The 18923-nt window shown below is 45.0% G+C and overlaps 1 protein-coding gene across 3 annotated transcripts in view; it reads left to right on the forward strand.

Annotated features, from left to right (window-relative positions):
* srgap2 (SLIT-ROBO Rho GTPase activating protein 2) overlaps positions 1-18923 on the forward strand; it is a 74599-nt gene that overhangs the window by 33022 nt on the left and 22654 nt on the right. For all 3 annotated transcript variants that reach the window (XM_034287157.1, XM_034287156.1, XM_034287155.1), the window contains 2 exons: positions 8248-8440; positions 16486-16648. In XM_034287157.1, the coding sequence (XP_034143048.1) occupies positions 8248-8440; positions 16486-16648 (356 nt within the window). The remainder of the gene's footprint in view (positions 1-8247; positions 8441-16485; positions 16649-18923) is intronic.

An 18923-nucleotide genomic window follows, 5' to 3' on the forward strand; every position in this document is an offset into this window, starting at 1 on the left:
TGGGAGCAGCAGCTTTGGAGCCACTGTTTGTAGGGGGGCTTGGTCAGCACTGTCCCTAGAGACAAAACCCTGAGACAGTCAGTCAGCCCAGAGAGACAGTCAGTCAGCCCAGAGAGACAGTCAGTCAGCCCAGAGAGACAGTCAGTCAGCCCAGAGAGAGGATCAGTCAGTCAGCCCAGAGAGAGGATCAGTCAGTCAGCCCAGAGAGAGGATCAGTCAGTCAGCCCAGAGAGAGGATCAGTCAGTCAGCCCAGAGAGAGGATCAGTCAGTCAGCCCAGAGAGACAGTCAGTCAGCCCAGAGAGACAGTCAGTCAGCCCAGAGAGACAGTCAGTCAGTCAGCCCAGAGAGACAGTCAGTCAGCCCAGAGAGACGGTCAGTCAGCCCAGAGAAATGGTCAGTCGGCCCAGAGAGACAGTCAGTCAGCCCAGAGAGACAGTCAGTCAGCCCAGAGAAATGGTCAGTCGGCCCAGAGAGACAGCCAGTCAGTCCAGAGAGATAATCACTCTCGTAATGGAGTTGTTCTCCTCTGGTGGATCCTTTCGTTCTACACACCAAGCCCTGCCTCCTGTCACATCAGCAGTGCAGAGTGAGAGAGTCATGGAGAGGGTGTTGGATAGGGGAGAGTGAGAGAGTGAGAGGGTCATGGAGAGGGTGTTGGATAGGGGAGAGTGAGAGGAACGTTGCTGATCTATTCAATATTCATCTAGTCTGTTTTAATCTCCTTCCGTCATCCTTACTGTGAGTCTATGACTAAGGTGGCCCCATGTCATACTGAAGACCGAACGCTGGGTGGTCTTGACACACATACACACACTAATCCTCTCACACACCAGTGGTTGTTACCAAGGCAACTGGTGATGATGGCAGTGACAGCTCTCCTCTCTGTCTCCCTTGTCTCATTTCCTTATCGCCTTCTGTTTATACCTGTGTGTGTGTGTATATATGTATGTGTGTGTGTGCGTGTGAGTGTTGGCAGCTGCTGCCTAATTGCTCCTGTCCAGCATGTTCATGTTCCCTGTTACTGCAGAGATCTCCATTTACATCTTGTCATTCTTTTTCTCTGTAAATGGGTTTTTTGTCACAGGAAACATTTGTTTACATTGACAAAGCCTTTGGAAAAATAAATACATTTATAATAAAAAATGACAGGTAAAATAAAAATGAAAAATACTAAATGCCAAGTAAAAATGACACAAAGGCGTTTTAAGTGTTATGAGCTATGTAGTGTTGTAATAATGTGCCAGTAGTTCTGAGTAAGACTGATAAGAGAATGAATAGTTGAGTACTGGTTGGGTTCACACTGTTCATGTCCCACTGGTAACCTCTTTCTCATGCCAACGGGTAACAAATCTTGCCACTTGCACATTGCGGTTTATCGACGCACAGATACGGGAGTTTGCCGATGTTTGATTTGGTTTCAAATTCCCTCCTCTCTCTCTTTTGATTTAGTAGGTCTCCTCTCAAACACAGCTGCTTCTGTGGACTGACTGAGAGTTCTAGAAGCAGTGGAGGCAGTCTAAAAGGGCTGGATGTGGGGAAAAATCACTGCCAAGTTTGTACACACACATGCGTGCGCGCACACACACACACACACACAGAATGTGGTTTATGTGGGAGGTTTTGTCTCTGTAAGCTTATTAACTTGTTTCATCAGAGGTAGACAGTTTTCCTCAACTCATCGGCGCACAGAAACAAGAGGAGTCAACGGCTCCAGTCTTCTGCCAATAGATTCCCCTCCACATTTACTACAGAAACCTAATCTCATCTCTCTTATGTCTACCTCCCGCTCTTTCTCTCTCTCTCCCTCTCTCCCTCTTTCTCTCTCTTTTTATCAGTAAGAATGTGTGTGTTTCTCCAGTATTAGTGTGGCATGTCTGGAACTAATAGTTTCCACCCTGCTGAAGAATGTTACTCAACACAGGACGGTACAGGACAGGAAACACAACCTAGGACAGGAAACACAACCCAGGACAGGAAACACAACCCAGGACAGGAAACACAACCCAGGACAGGAAACACAACCCAGGACAGGAAACACAATACAGGACAGGAAACACAACCCAGGACAGGAAACGCAATACAACAAAGGAAACATAACACAGGACAGGAAACACAATACAACACAGGACAGGAAACACAACACAAAAAAGGAAACACAAAACAGGACAGGAATCACAACACAGGAAAGGAAAACCCAGGACAGGACAAACCAGAGGGACCCCGCTTCTCTCCTGTCTCCAGGTCAGGCACCCAGATGGTACAGTCCTTATAATATATGCCTGAACAGAAAGGGTTGAAAAGAAGTGTTGATCTTTCAAGTTGAAACAACCGAGGTCAAAGGGAGACGTTGCAGCAGAATCCTTGGCCAGCTGTAGAAACAGTCCTGGATCATTCTTTCTCCTTAGGAGCAACAACCCACCCCTCTTCCTGGAGCTGTTTTGGTACACTCCTCTCCCCTTGTCCCGGCAGTGATCCGATCCTGTTCACTTCCTGTCTCTCCTGTACTCTTCCTGTGTGTGTGGGATGAATAAGTATTTTCTTCACTCCCTCTGGCTCCCTGCCTACGTCGGGGAAAACCTGCTCTTATTCTGTCATTGTGTTCCATGAGATTGGTGAAGACAATAGTATGAGCTCACAGCCATCCCATATATAACTGCCCCCCCAACCCACCCACCCCCCAGTTTCCCTGTTGCTCTGCAGTATTACCCCTGGGAGACAAAGACAAGGACTTGCTGAAAGGAACACACACAGCACAGTTAAAACAACACAGAGGAACAGGCACGTTACGGCTAAAATGACAGAGGAACAAAAGCAACATCAAGGAACACACACACACAACAGACAAATTCCAGGCAGTCCCAGGTCCATTTCCAGGGCATAACTTGGGTATCCTAGCAGGTTGTTGAATACCTGGTTTTAGGTCAAATAGAATTTGTATTATTATATACGATTATAGTAAAACTGGTTTGTACTCAGACAGTGTTACAATGTAATGGCCCATGGTGTTTCTACCACTCGGTCTGCTCAAGGCAACCGGGGTTCTAGCTAATGATACCCTGCTGTGTCTGTGTTGGAATGTGTGTGGAAAGTGTGTTCAGAGATGTGTCTGTCTTGTCCCTCTAGCACTTAATAAGAGCAGACAAATTTGGGGCGGGGCTTCTAGTAGCTGGCTGTGTTGCAGTCATGGCATCATGAAGAATGACAGCTGGTACAAGCAGGAGTGTCTGTCTGCAGGCCTGGTGTAGCTATTGTCCTGAAAGGTCTGTGAAGGAAGAAATTAAGAACTTTTCATCAGGGTACGTGACTGCGGTAGGCAGCATTCGTTCTCCAGGTGTTGTGCACTCAGCCAGCGGCAGCCTACTCTGAGTAGCCGAGAAGTGTGTATTTAGGGACTGTATTTAGTGGTTGACGTGTGTAACAGAATGTGCCGGAACTGGTCCGGACATGGAACTATCCGTTTCACTGGCTGCTCGTTATCTGCCTGTATGTCTGTCTGTCTGCCAACTGCGGATCGTATCAGTGCTGTTTGACTCTGTTAGGAGCAGTTATTTTAGCACTCCCCCAGCTCAGCCCCCTCACTCTAACCCCTCTCTCTTCCTCCCCATTTCTCTGAAAACACTCACACTAATCAATAATGGATGGGTTGATGGGGGAGAGTTGCCTCGTTCTGTTTTTATTTCTCTGACCATTTCTCTGTGTCCCACTTTCTCTGACTCCTCCCCCTGTTTTCTCTAACTCCTCCCTCACCATCTTTTCTGGCTCCTCCCCAACCATCTTCTCTAACTTCTCCACCAACATCTCTCCTCCCTCACTGTCTCAGCTTTCCGTCCAGGGCACTCTGACCCTTTCTACACGGCATCTGTGTGTTCAGTGTGGTCCAGTTTAGTCCTGTTGAGTTTCAGTAAACAGTCCCAACGGCCTGACCCTCTGTTGACCTCATGTTGCCTCATAACAGCCTTCACCCAGTCTTCTTCAGGCTCTAATCATTAACACATAGCCACAGACACACTGGACTGCTTGTTGTCGTTACCAATCAGTGCCCAACCTGGCCTAGGGCCGCACCAGGAATCGAACGCACATTAAAATGACAATATAAACATGTGCAATATTCATATCACAAGAGCACGCGCTGTCTTCTTTTTGTCAGCTGCCGGTATTGTGTGTTTCATAGTTTAGTCCGTGATTTATTCCCCACCTCCACAACCCAAGCCCGCCCTATGTCACTTAAGCAGTTGCTCCTGTTCTGTTTGCTCTAATGACAGTCAACCAGTCATTTTAGACATGACACACATTGCTGCTTGGCTTTTAATGTTTCTCGGATTCCAACAGTTGAAACAAGAGTTTTGATACATGTTGCACAAAGATTTGCTAGCATAACATTTAGAGAAATCACAATTTCCAGTTCGGTGGGAGGAGTTTGCTTACATCTCTGGGTTCAGTAATAATTAGCGTACATCTCTAAGACATCAAATTAGTTATACAGAGTTTTAATGGGCTTTGTTCCTTCTGAAATTGCCTTACATCCTATTATGTCTTAAGATGCTTCCACAAGTGCAATGACTCCACCTGAAATGAACTTTTCATATATTCAGAACATTTTTAAAATAGCTTCTTAGAAGGTAGTGCTAGATGATGATGGATCCCTAATACCTGTATACCTTCAAAGAGCCTTGTGGCTGTGTGATGGTAAAATGACAGCATTGCTGTGGGACTCTGATTGGACCAGTCTTACTTCAGCAGAATCACAGATTCTCTCAGAAAACTCCCTGATTCTCTCTGAGAACTCCACGAGTCTCTTTGAGAACTCCACGAGTCTCTTTGAGAACTCCACGAGTCTCTTTGAGAACTCCACGCGTCTCTCTGAGAACTCCACGCGTCTCTCTGAGAACTCCACGCGTCTCTCTGAGAACTCCACACGTCTCTCTGAGAACTCCACGAGTCTCTCTGAGAACTCCACGAGTCTCTCTGAGAACTACTCAATTCTCTCTGAGAACTCCGTGAGTCTCTCTGAGAACTACTCAATTCTCTCTGAGAACTCCACGTGTCTCAGACCGATGAGGAACTCTGAAACCACACACCTGGTTTTATCAGGAATTGTGAATATTGAGTCTAGACCACAGATCTCAGTTGTGTGTATGCCTGAACAGAAAACTGTCACTGTTAGTCAGGAGATGCATGCTTAAGGGCATGCCCCCTTTACATTAGTTTAACCCCATTGCACCACAGTTTTAACCACAACCCCCTCCCTTCTGTCCCTCTTCCTCTATCTATCCCAACGTCTCATCTATGGCACCACACGGAATGGATTAACGAAAGAGGAACTCAACCCCTGATGTCTTTCAGTACTAGCACTTCAGAGGAGTATACACCCCGAAAAATTTAGACTAGTACATATTGGCATGTTGGAGAAATGAAACTAATTAGATGAGTTTCATTAAATGGGTTTCTAAGTCTTTGATCGAAACTATGGATTTACATTTCGCTCTGTCTGCTACAACATAAGCTCTAAAGTGAAAAGGTTCTTGTATTGTCCTTTACTTTAAAACTGAGGGAACCCCTATAAGTTATTCAAGTAAAAATGCCAAAGGGCATTGTCAAGAACAATTTATACTTGTTACTCAAGAACAATACCAACCAAGTACCTGTACAAAAATCTACCCCAAATGTTCTTCCAAATGTTGTTTGAATAACAATTGAAAGAGGTTCTTTAAAGAACCCTTTTAAAGGGTTGTTGGAAGAACTCATAGGGTTCCCCAACAGTTTCAACGTGAAGAACCTCCAGTGTTATAAATGGGACATTTTCAAACATAATCCATATCTTTATGCCTTTATGTTAATTGCCTAACAGAAATTACTTATGAATAAATGAACGTGAAATGTATATTTTTGTAGAACCTTTCAGAGGAAGGGTTCAGTTGACCTTACTATGGAATTGCTCCTAAACGACCCTTCAAAACCCCTTCATTTTTAGTGTGATAATATGTGCTTCTCTGGTTCCCTCCTTCAGCTTGTCTCCATTTTGTCTTTCTTTCTTCCCTTTTTGTCACTCTCCTCCCTGTTCTCTGTCTGGAAGTGATGCTGAAATGAGTTGTGCAAGTGACTAGTATATCTGAGGCGCTGTTGTCCCTTCCTGTTACGTTGTCTGGGTTATTACTGGCTTTGGTCTCAGTGTTGGAGCGGTATAATGGTGTGGCACTGAATCATTTCTCCTCATTTAAGATGACAGCCGGCAAGCCAACAATTACTGTAGACAAACCACAACAGCAGACATCAACATAGACCCATGCAGGCAAACTGTAGCGCGCACATTCTGGCACACACACACATACACACATACACACTCACACACACACATACAGTCGGGCACACACTCACATACACACATACACACACGCACACACTCACACACACACATACACACTCGCACACACTCACACACACACGTACAGTCGGGCACACACTCACATACACACGTACAGTCGTGGCACACACTCATATACACACATACAGTCGTGGCACACACTCATACACACATACAGCCGTGGCACACACTCATATACACACATACAGCCGTGGCACACACTCATATACACACATACAGTCGGGCACACACTCATATACACACATACAGTCGGGCACACACTCACATACACACATACAGTCGGGCACACACTCACATACACACGTACAGTCGTGGCACACACTCATATACACACATACAGTCGTGGCACACACTCACATACACACATACAGTCGTGGCACACACTCATATACACACATACAGTCGTGGCACACACTCACATACACACGTACAGTCGGGCACACACTCACATACACACGTACAGTCGGGCACACACTCACATACACACGTACAGTCGTGGCACACACTCATATACACACGTACAGTCGTGGCACACACTCACATACACACATACAGTCGGGCACACACTCGCACACACTCACATACACACGTACAGTCAGGCACACACTCACATACACACGTACAGTCGTGGCACACACTCACATACACACATACAGTCGGACACACACTGCGCGTCTTTGTGTTCATTCTCTGCTGATTAGAGGTTAAAATGCCCTGAGTAAGAGTGACATCATCTAGTTACAGTGCTTATTGGAGATGCTTAGAACGGTATAGAATAAGACGTGTGTGTGTGTGTGTGTGTGTGTGTGTGTGTGTGTGTGAAAGAGAGAGAAAGCGAGGGCATGGTTTTGATTCAGAGTTTTCAGGCAGAGCGATAGCCTAGTTGTAAATCCCCCTTCTCATTGTGGCTGTGAGAAAATGTCCTGTCAGCTGTAAATGGTAGAGTAGATTGGCCCACTGTTACTGTCAGACAGTGAGACTCAGCAATATGGAGTATAAAGCCATCCCCTCCACATGCAGCAGGACCTGTTAAGATAGGACACAGGCAGCCCGGTGTGTGTGTGTGTTTTTGCTGACGATATGTGTGCAGGTGTGTGGGAGATAATCATCTGTGTTATTTTTTAGATTGGGGGGTTAATTGAATCTTAAACCCTCTCGTCTGCCAAGCGAGAGCGTAGCATTAGTCTGTCATATGTCACCCTTAATCAAGTTTGTGATTTGTGTGCGCATGCACGTGTGTGCGTGCTTACGTGTGTGTGTGTGTGTGTGTGTTACACATCTTTGTTTACATGTGTGGCTCTGATGTCCCCATAAAGATGGTATAGCCTGAAGAAGAGGTCCCCGAAAGGGTTTTGTCCGGGCCCCACCAACAAATATTAGGATTTCAGCTTAGGGTTTAGGCTTGGGGAAAAACTTGGGCATATTGTTAGAATTGGGGTAACTTTAAGGTTTAGGTATTACAGGTTAATTTAATACTAAGGTCAGGCTTATGTTTAGTGTAGGAATATGGGACCAGGATTTTTGGATTCACCGTAGGTCTCAGTTCCTCACAAGGGTAGACAACAAACATGCCTGAGGGGACCCGCAAAGTTGATTAAACCTGAATAAGAAAAACACATATGAACTGCTTAGGGGTTAGGTTTAGGAAACAATGTAGCATTAGAATTTGCTTTCCTTTTAGCTTATCGATTACATTTCTAAAACAATTAACGGTTGGGGTTAGAAGTACGGTTAACATTAGGTCTTGGTGAGGCATGGGATCAGGGAAAATTGAAAGATGATGTCAGCGTGTAAAGCTATAGCCACTGATCCCTGTCCCACCAAAGATGATCAAAACTCTACCCCCTCCCCCTTTTCCTGTAGAGATCCGCACTCAGCTGATGGAGCAGTTGAAGTGTCTGGACCAGCAGTGTGAGCTCAGGGTTCAGCTGCTGCAGGACCTGCAGGACTTCTTCAGGAAGAAAGCCGAGATTGAGATGGACTACAGCCGCAACCTGGAGAAACTGTCCGAGAGGTTCCTCACCAAGACACGCAGCACCAAGGACCATCAACTCAAGTAAGACACACATTTGCCCTTGCACACCGGCTGGAAAAAAAAAAACACGATTGGTAGATTACTCTGGTTACAGTTCAAGCCTTAAAAACATTGTCCTCTCAACAACTTATTCTAGTTTTGGGGAGAGAACTTTATTGAGGGGGTGTTTCAAGAACAGGCCCTCTGTTGTATCAGCTTCGGGCCAATTCCCCAGGGACAAACACCTGGCCAGTGACCAAAACAGGTCCCTGAACTCAATCCAGCTCTTACCCCTTGACAAGGGACACCTACCCCCAATCAGATCTTGTCAGAGGGAAGATAGAAGGCCCCCAGAAAAGCAGCTATGGACAGCAGTGGAAGAAGGGAATAGAGTGAAGCTGTACCTCCAGAACCTCTCAGCCCTTTCTCAGCAGTCACATTTGTGACTCTTCCTCATTCTATTTCTGTTCGTAACAAGCCCTCCAGGGACACTGCTACTGAGTCTCTTCCCGATACAAAATTTGTCATTTGTTGGCTAAGATTTATGTAGCTCCCACTTTCGTCTCAGTCACCGTATTTGGTACTCAGAAAAGGTACCTCCTGTGGAAAATGTATCTCCTTCTATCACCACTAACGCTATCCGTTGGTCAGTCAATCCGTCCATCTTTAGGAACATTGCAATGGAACAACTTTTACTTCGGTTTAGAATTTATGCAAATGGCTGGTTCACTGTTAGCACAAACTAACACACACGCCTTTATTCATTGGATGCTGAGTCCTAAATCCACTCAACTCTTCCTGTATGTGTGGGTACTTGTGTTTCGTTGCCAATGACACCAGGTGGAGATTTTGGGCTCTGAATTGCCTGCTCTGGTGTTTCACAGTGTGTGACCATGCCCAAAAACAAGGACACACACACACAATGTAGACTAATTATGTCTCTCAGTGTGACACTCGCTTCTATATTTGCTCCTGTGGTGCAATAGCAGAGGAAAGGAGAGGAGCAGTCCTGCAGGGCTTTTAATAATACCAGTTACCAACACTATAATGTGCCAAACAGAACACAGTAATAACAGACACACAACCCATTAGATGAAAAGGACAGATGAAGGCTCGCTGTCGACACCGTGTTGTGAGTACGTCTCATGCCATCCCTCATCGAGCGCCTGGCCACGGTCCGATCCGCTTCATGTCTAAACCCATAATCCTCTGATGTAATGTGTGGCAGCCGCTCCGCATCGTGCTGAGCCGGGATGGGTTTAGGACGGTCTGCCTAAACACCCAACCACTAACTCTGACCTTACTTCTAGCCTTAATTCTAAAACATAGGTCTTCAAGCCCCTCATCAGGGACCCCCAGACATTTCACACATTTGAAAAATCTCTTCAGGTGAGTTAGCTCTGGAATAAAACAAATCCTTGGAAAGACCGGTGCAAAAAGTCAGATGTTTGGTTGCCGACAGGAAACCAAAACGTATACATTATACACCTGTGTTGACAAGGCTATGATAATAGAGGTGTGTTAACCGTGTGGACGTCGAGCTATCGGACGATGTTAGCTATGTCTTCAGAGGAAGATTGCTGAACTCTCTGCAGAGTACCAGCCTTTCAGTTTACATTCCATTTCTTGGACTTCATGGCCTCTGCCAATGACAAGGAGGGGTAAGGATTGGAATGTAAGAGACTAAAGGGGTTGGTTCTCAGACTAGCTGAAGAGACTGGCGCTCAGACTAGCTGAAGAGACTGGCGCTCAGACTTGCTGAAGAGACTGGCGCTCAGACTAGCTGAAGAGACTGGCGCTCAGACTAGCTAAAGAGACTGGCGCTCAGACTAGCTAAAGAGACTGGCGCTCAGACTAGCTAAAGAGACTGGCGCTCAGACTAGCTGAAGAAACTGGCGCTCAGACTAGCTAAAGAGACTGGCGCTCAGACTAGCTAAAGAGACTGGCGCTCCAACTGTATTCAATCTGCTTGATTGACTGACTGGAGTACAGCCACTCAAGATAACAGCCACTACAGACCTCTTCTCTCTTCTGCTTTTCCCCTTTCTTTCACAGTTACTTCCCCTTTGTTTCCCTTTCCTTCCTCTTTCTCTCTTTGTCTTTCCATTCCCTCATGCCATGTTCCAGTCAGTCTGAAAAGATCATCTTCCAGTTATACAGAGGGATGCACGTGCATACAAACACACACTCACACACCAAGGGACATTTCCCAAGGCATGTGATCAATATTGTGTCTGACTCAACCACCCCAACGTCTCCCACAGCCCCTTCTTCTTCCTTCCCTGCACTGTTCGGTGCATGGGGGGGGTCCTCTTCTCTGTGGAGACAAGTGGGGAGGGAGAGAATACAATTGTTTATCCCGCACCGTTTACTGTAGTGTACCCACTTACTAACCTCTCCTCCCTTCCCAACATCTGGGGCTCCTTTGTCTTTAGTAGTTCGGCTCTGGTGCCAAGCTGGAATCTCAGCTATTTTCCGGTTGTGTGTGTGTGTGTGTGGAGACTTGTGATGTTCTCGCTGTTTGCTGGCGGGCTGAGTAGGTCAGCAGGGTTTAACCACGTAGAAACGGCCTCGTGTGTCTCTGTGGGTCGGAAAGGAGACTGCCACACTGAATGAGCTGAGTGTTGAAGAGGAGACCACTTTAGAGACATACACTCCAGCGTTCTCTATCCCACATCTCTTAAACCTTTGTACTACATTAATGCTGCTGGAATATATGAAACCCTGTCATTTCCAATTGTATCTATGGCCCTTACAGCTCCCAATGGATCTAGTAGTGTTTAAGATCACACTTATTGCCATAGGCTTCGGCACCCAACCCTTCTGCGCCCACCTCCACGCCTGTGAGGGAAGGCCCACTCACCTGACGACCTCAGGGAGCTTGCAGGTGCCCAACGAGCCTGAATGAGTCGCCACAGTGTGATGAGCTCAGGAAATCCCTGCTGACCACACCTCGTTGCTCCCCGGGCAACACTAGCTGCTTGGCTGACGGGGATTCTCAATCACACCTCAAATGGTGGCATAGTAGATGCTCAAATCTATTGGCGGTCACATTGGCACTACAAGAGCTCTGTTAACCAGAGGGCACCACCTGGAAGGCTTGAGTACGTTTCTTTTTTAAGGAGCGGGGAAGTTCTTTTGTATTATCTTTTAGTTGACTCTGGGTCACAAGGGCAATAGGCTAGACCACCCCAGGCTGCTGAGGAAGACTACAGGAGACAGACCAACACAATGTGCGTGCGTGTGTATATACGACCGTGTGATGTCTTCGGGTCAGAGGTGATCACGGGACAGCGCTGACACCGTTGCTGTGGCGACGTCTGCGTTGAAAGTGAGGTTCGTCACAGGGTAAGGACACAGAGACACAATGGTTTGCCAAACCAGGCTGAATGTCAGTGAGACACAGAGAGAGATGAATGGAGAGAAGGAGACGGGGGCGAGGTATTACTGTGACTCACCCAGCGCTGCCAGTGTCTGGATCCTACATCTCTAGTATGTCAGACAGTTCTCGTTCTCCGACCCTCAGTCAAAGACACTCATTGTCTCTCTGACCTTGTGTCTGCTAGGGTCAACGTTCTACTTGCATGATCTCACTGTGTGTTTGTGTCTGTCTTTCATAGCAAAGTTGTGCTTTAGCGCACAACACACCACACTCATCCATTGGTCAGGAGGGCGTTTGGCCACAGCATCACTAACAGGGTTAACAGTGCTGTCAAAGATCTATATTGTGAAGCGGACACACATTACTTGAGGCCTATAGGCTGTCACATGGCACCATGACTCTCATGCGCACACATGCACGCACGCACGCGCACGCACACACAACATGGTGCAGCCTTTTGAACCATGGTTTTTCAAAAGGCTGCCCAGAAAATGGTAAACCGTTTTACTGCTGTTATGTTTGCATTGTTATTAGCTGTCCTTCAGATTCTGGCTAAATTTTTGCTGCCAAAACTGCACATGTTGGTTTTTCGACCCAAACACATACATATTGTATTCCTGCTCTTTCTTGTAGGTTTTCAAATTCTTTGTAAAAACGTATCGTTTTGGGGAAGAATCCTTCTCTCAGGCCTAGGTATTTGTCACTGTGTCATAGGTCACAGTGTAAAATGTACCTCTACCTCTCGGAGCACAGTTACCACAGTCTGTCCTCTTTGAGGACCCAGGTTTCTCTGTGATGGCCAGTCTCTATAGCCAGGCTGTGCTCCCTGAGTCTGTACATTGTACACACATTCCTCAAATGTTTATCAGTCACAGTGGTTAGGTAGTTTGCCGCTGTGTGTTGTCTGTTCAGAGCAAAAAAACAGACTAACAATTTCCATTAGTGCCACTGAGCCTGTCAGTTGATGGCACCAGTACAATTTGACCGTATGGTTGCCATGGCAGCCTAGTTATTCCATTCCTTTTTAGCATCTTTATTTAATATTGGAATGTTCTGCTTATCTCCATAACTGTGCATAGGGCAGATCTGTATATTGAACAAGGATGAGCTAAGTCGGCCTCTAGGGAGAGAACAGGATCATGGTTGTGTCAGGGTCAGGTAGAACAACATTCAGGAAGCTGCCATGTTCCGGTGATATATTAGCCTTTTCCTGTATATATGAGTGAATTGAAGTAACCAACTATTACCCACATTTGAAGAAACGTTTGAAATACAGTACTTTTTTTCCCATAACCATTTTTTATTAAACCTGTAGAATTGGGACGTAGGACTTTTTTTTTTTTGTTAAGAACGCAATCATGGCTAGACCCTAAATAATAGTTGTAGATTCCTGGTGTTAATTTAGCTATTAAAATCATACATTTTAGTAAATGTCTTGTGCTTTGGCTTGCTAGATTTTAACAATAGGAACTAGGGAAGGGTCTTTCAAGTCTTTTAACTGTCTCAGGTCTTTGAGAATAGGAGGCTACTGCTGACATGTTTTAGACTTAAATGAGGTAAATTAGTTTTCTCAATACAATTAAAAACAGACCTAGTTGCCTCTATAAGGCAATTCAACTGAAGTGTTTTGCTTGACAGCTGTGAAGGCAAGGAGAACAATTGCTGAGCATTTCTAAAAATAACTAATTGTTCTCTAACTGCACATCAAGTGAAACACAAGTTTCTCCAATGGGGCATGTGATCTTTGTCTCATACACTGAGCAGATTTGTCTTTTTATGCACACGAGAGCTTGTTTTATGTAGAACGATATGTGATTTAAACTTAAAGTTAATGTAAATGTTATAAATTGCAACCTCGCTCGATTTGCCCTGACTTTTTTTGGTGCTTTATTATGAAATGTTCATTGTGTTAAGCTTTGACTGCCTCTGTTTCGCATGCCAACAGGATGCAGTTGTCACAGTGAATTATCCAGAGGAACATACCATAGTGAGGGTATACATTTTCATACTGGTCCCTCATAGGTATCAAATGTCAAAGGCTACCAAATGACCTACATGTGACCACATAAATAAAATGTATTGGCAAGACTTGAGGGTTCTTCTTTTAAAATCTGCATTAATAATGGAAATTGGCGTAATTTGTCCCCAAATGCAGTATTTGAGTCTTTTCGCCATGTTATCAGGATTCTGCATGTCTGTATGTCTCAGTCTTGTCTCTATGTGTCTTTGTCTCTGCCTATCTGACAGATTGCCTGGGCCTGTGGGAGGGGCCGTGTCCCACAGTACCTCTGCCCACTGAGATTTGTACCCTGGCTGAATCCTCTGGCTCATTGGTGTGTGTGAGTCAGTATGGGCTGTGCTTGGCAGGAGAATATCTGTCTGGGCACTAGCAACTAGTGGTCCAAGTGTCTACTCTTGTGATCATTACAGAGTCATATGTATATGCGCTTGTCCGCTTAAGGGACGGTTTGCAGTGTTTGGGTTGGAGTGTGCGTCTTGTTCTGGATTGTACGCTGCACTGCATTCTGGGTTAGTGTTATATGATTAGCAGTGTTAGTGTCATTCTTGTGCAGAGAGAGGGAGAGATTGTGTGTGTGAGATTGCAGGCTTTTCTGTGTGTTCACTATGTCTCTCCAAATGTGCATCAAATAAACATGGTGCTCTGACCTACTCTACACACACACACACAGCCTAATCTTAACTCTCTATATCACACACAAGCACAGGCTTGCACACCCTTGGTTGGGGGAACATGAAGAGCTTCAAAAGTACAGCGACTGACGGCTTGACTGACTGACCATTATTTGGCAGTTGGCCAGATCTCATGTTGGTGGTTTGAAACGTCTGTGGGGCTGTTTAATGACACCACCATACAACCATACTCAATATGTCTTAGTAATTCTCCTGACCTCACCTCATATCCCTCCTTGCACGGTTGGGATGGGCTTCCAAGAAAACTTTGACCAACCCCCGGCGACCACACCTCGTTAGAGCTCTGAGCTTCTGAAGGGATAGTCTTAGTAATGCAATGGAGGGGCAGCTGAGGAGACGGCATGATTGCCCCAAGATGGGTTTGAATCAGAAAAAAGTGACTAATGGGAACCTTTTTCCTGACCCCGTTTTGGGTTAGTTTTACATCGAAAGCTACAATTAGGGTTAAGGTTAAAATTAGGGTTACCGTAATTCCCCATTTATAACCCGCACCGTGTATAAACCATGCCATTAATTTCATACCTTTGTGTGCAAACAACCCCAAGTATTAACCGCACCAATATATAAACCGCATTTGCCCGGAGAATTATGACTCGTACAGAAATTGTACATGAATATAAACATTTCTGAATAGGGCGCTACCAGACTTACTGTGTTGGAGAACAAAATGTGTTTTTGAAATCCCTGTAAGGCCAATTGTATCATATTAGCTACATGAGTTTCTGAGTCATGTACGTCGTCAAGCAGTCATCGGTGAAAAAGTTCACCAGTGGAAACGGTTTTAAAAATGTAAACTTGTGTATTTGCCGCACCCATGTATTAACCGCTGTTTTCAAAATCTGTTTATAAGCCGTGGTTTAAGGTAGGCATTATCAGTCAAGGTTAGGTTGAGCCATTAGGGCTTGTTTAAGTTTAGGAATAACCATTGGGGCATTAGCGTTTGGGTTAGGGTTAGAAATAATGTGCAAATGTGTGTGGGATAGAGCAAGGGTTGTCTTGGTGTTCTGTATGGTGTACCACACTACTACATCTCAAGATGTAGTGTGTAAAATAATGTTATTTTTTGTGCTAGTTTCATCTGTGTCCAATTAGCTAAGAACCACATCCTCGGCCATCTGCAGAGTAGGAAAGTAAAACTAGCCTACATTAAGTAAAAAGACTATGTAAACCATGGTTGTTAAACCAGTCAAAGTGTGCAAAGTGTCATCAACCATACACATTGTAAATAATAAATGCAGTTATACAACTGTTAGTATGTCTTACAATTTGCTAATAGATGGCTTGCTAACTAACGTTAGTGGCTAGCATCTAGCTGACTGAGTTAGGCAACACTATTGTCAGCTAAAGCCAATGTTTGTTAAAAAAACATGTTTGTTACAAGTAGACGAATATGAACAAGTGACAATGCAAGAATCAATGTGAATAATACATGTATGACATAACTATTAGCTTTCCTATATGTGCTAGCCGGCATTCGGGTCAAAAAGAGGCTAGCTATTCAGCTAGTAGGTGAGAGTGGTTGACATAAATACTAGCAGAAATTGCCAGTAAGCTTTAGATTTTTTTGTTCTAAGTAAATTTTCCAAATATTCTTTTTCTACAGATGTTTTCTGAGTGCCTGAAATTCCCGATAAAAACATTCTTGTCGTTTCGTCTATCAGCTTGCATTGACACTATCACAAATCTCATACACGATAGACACTCGCAGTATTATCCTTACCATCCTGGATTCGATAATGCTATTCCAATCTCGTTCAGAAAGGGAAGACTGGGAGAATTATTGATTGAATTTAGTTTTGTAAACGTTATGCAGGATTCCACACAGAGCCCCATTAAGTAACTCATGCACATTTTGACAACCTTATAACATTAAATAAACAAGCTAGTCTCATTGGTGACCCAACCCCTTGCTTTAATAGCGTAGCTTTTTGTGTAAAAATAGCACTATTTCTACAATACGGTACAAATGTAAATTCTCCCTCTCGTTCTGTAGGAAAGAGCAGAGTGTGCTGTCTCCATTCAACTGTTGGAACTTGTTGTTGACTCAAGTAAAGAGGGAGAGCCGAGACCATGCTACGCTGTCCGACCTCTACCTCAACAACATCATACCGCGCTTTGCCCAGGTCAGCGAGGACTCTGGACGACTCTTCAAAAAGGTAAAGCGGACAGAATCGCACATCACACACACTTACACCACACACAGAGACATTCTCATTAACATTTGACTAAACATTTGGAAGTGTTTACATAGGGATACCTAAAGGGATTGTTCCAGAGTTTGAGATTTGTGGTAATTTCCTACTTACCCCAGACAAACTGATTTATAATATTTTTATGTCCCTGCAGTTTGAAAAGAGTTGAGGGTATCATGTAATTAGCTTTGCTCTATTACCTTTTGTCAACCATAATAATTACAATGTATTACTAAATATAGTTTTGTAATACTAACCAGCCAGCTTTGGAGTAATTTCCCCGCATTTGATAAGAGCTGGCTAGTAGCTACTTGTTGAGAAGTTGGTATCCATTTTTTGTCTGACACAGTTTGTCTGACTCTGTGTAAGTAGGAAATTAACCCTAAATCACAAATAAAGTATCCCTTTAACAAAGTACTGCATATTACTGCCCTCCAAAAAGTACTGCATGTCACTGCTCTCAACAAATAACTGCATGTCACTTTCAATGAAATATTGCTTATCACTGCTTCCCATGATATCACTGTTCTGAACAAAGTACCCCATATTAATGCTCTCAAATAAGGAACTGTATATCCCTGTTCACAACCAAGTACTGCAGTACTGTCAACAAAGTACTGCAGTACTGTCAACAAAGTACTGCAGTACTGTCAACAAAGTACTGCATATTATCGCACTCAACACTTCCTAAAAGTGAGTGCTTAGTTCTCTGAATGATAGTTGGTGTTTGCGGATGCATCATGTTTTGTAACTTCATTTGCAACCGACACGTTAAAACAAGTTTCTTGATTATCACCCCCCCCCCCCCCCCCCACACACACACACACACACACACACAAAATATCAGCACCTCTGTTATCTCCTGTCAACATACTTGCTGTTATCACCCTCCCTCTCTGAAAACGACCCCCCCTCTAACCTCGTGTCTAGGATGTGGCTTTGACCTCACTGATATCCAGGCCACTTGAATACCTCAAAGCCGATATGACACAACCTTTGTGATTACTCAACTCCAACTGGTCATCTTTTACAGAGAAAGGTAGCTCCGTTTCCAGTAGTGCAGGGGTTTAGTGGGGTGGCTGGGGGTCTGGTCGGGGGGCAGGTCGTGGTGGTGTCAAGGCCATCCGCGCTACTTCTCTGGGTGTGGCTGAGTGGAAACTCTAGAGTGAGCCAAGCCAAACACGCTCTGGAATGTCTTGACAAGTTCTCCGACTCTCTAGCTGATAGCTTCTGGTTGAATGCAAGCGCACCCACAGGAGTTCTTGCATCAGCAAAATTACAATAGCTAATTAACTAGATAATTATTTTAATTAAAACTTGTCCAATCAGCGATAGGGAGACTTGTGGTGCCGAAGGCTACGAGTCTGCCGAGCACACACACAGTTGTTGCACACACACACAGGCAGTTGTTGCACGCACACACACACACAGTTGTTGCACACACACACACATGCAGGTTGTTGCACACACACACATACACGCAGTTGTTGCACACACACATACACGCAGTTGTTGCACACACAGTTGTTGCACGCACACACAGTTGTTGCACACAGACACACGCAGTTGTTGCACACACACACTCGCAGTTGTTGCAAACACACACACATGCAGGTTGTTGCACACACACACACACGCAGTTGTTGCAAACACACACACATGCAGGTTGTTGCACACACACACACATGCAGGTTGTTGCACACACACACACACGCAGTTGTTGCACACACACACACTCGCAGTTGTTGCAAACACACACACATGCAGGTTGTTGCACACACACACACACGCAGTTGTTGCACACACACGCAGTTGTTGCACGCACACGCAGTTGTTGCACGCACACACACGCAGTTGTTGCACACACACACACATGCAGGTTGTTGCACACACACACACACACACGCAGTTGTTGCACGCACACGCAGTTGTTGCACACACACGCATTTGTTGCACGCAGACACACGGCGTGAGGCTGTGGGAAGTAGTGCAGAATGATGTGATGTGCTGCTCCGCGAAGAGGCTGCTCATCTGTGTTCCAATGAGAGGGTGAGAGATGGAGAGGAACAGACAGACATACTGAGAGACAGACAGGCAGAGGTACATTGGTACTGAGAAATGTGCCCAAGGCATTTTCGATTGCGGGGAGGTGTTTTCTTATCTGAAGTTATTTCTGGGGAGTTCACAGGTTCCTCTCAGTTGATCAAAGGAGGCGTAAGAGCCTTCCAGGTACAGACAC

Source organism: Esox lucius, chromosome 17, assembly GCF_011004845.1.
Source record: "Esox lucius isolate fEsoLuc1 chromosome 17, fEsoLuc1.pri, whole genome shotgun sequence".
Taxonomy (NCBI): domain Eukaryota; kingdom Metazoa; phylum Chordata; class Actinopteri; order Esociformes; family Esocidae; genus Esox; species Esox lucius.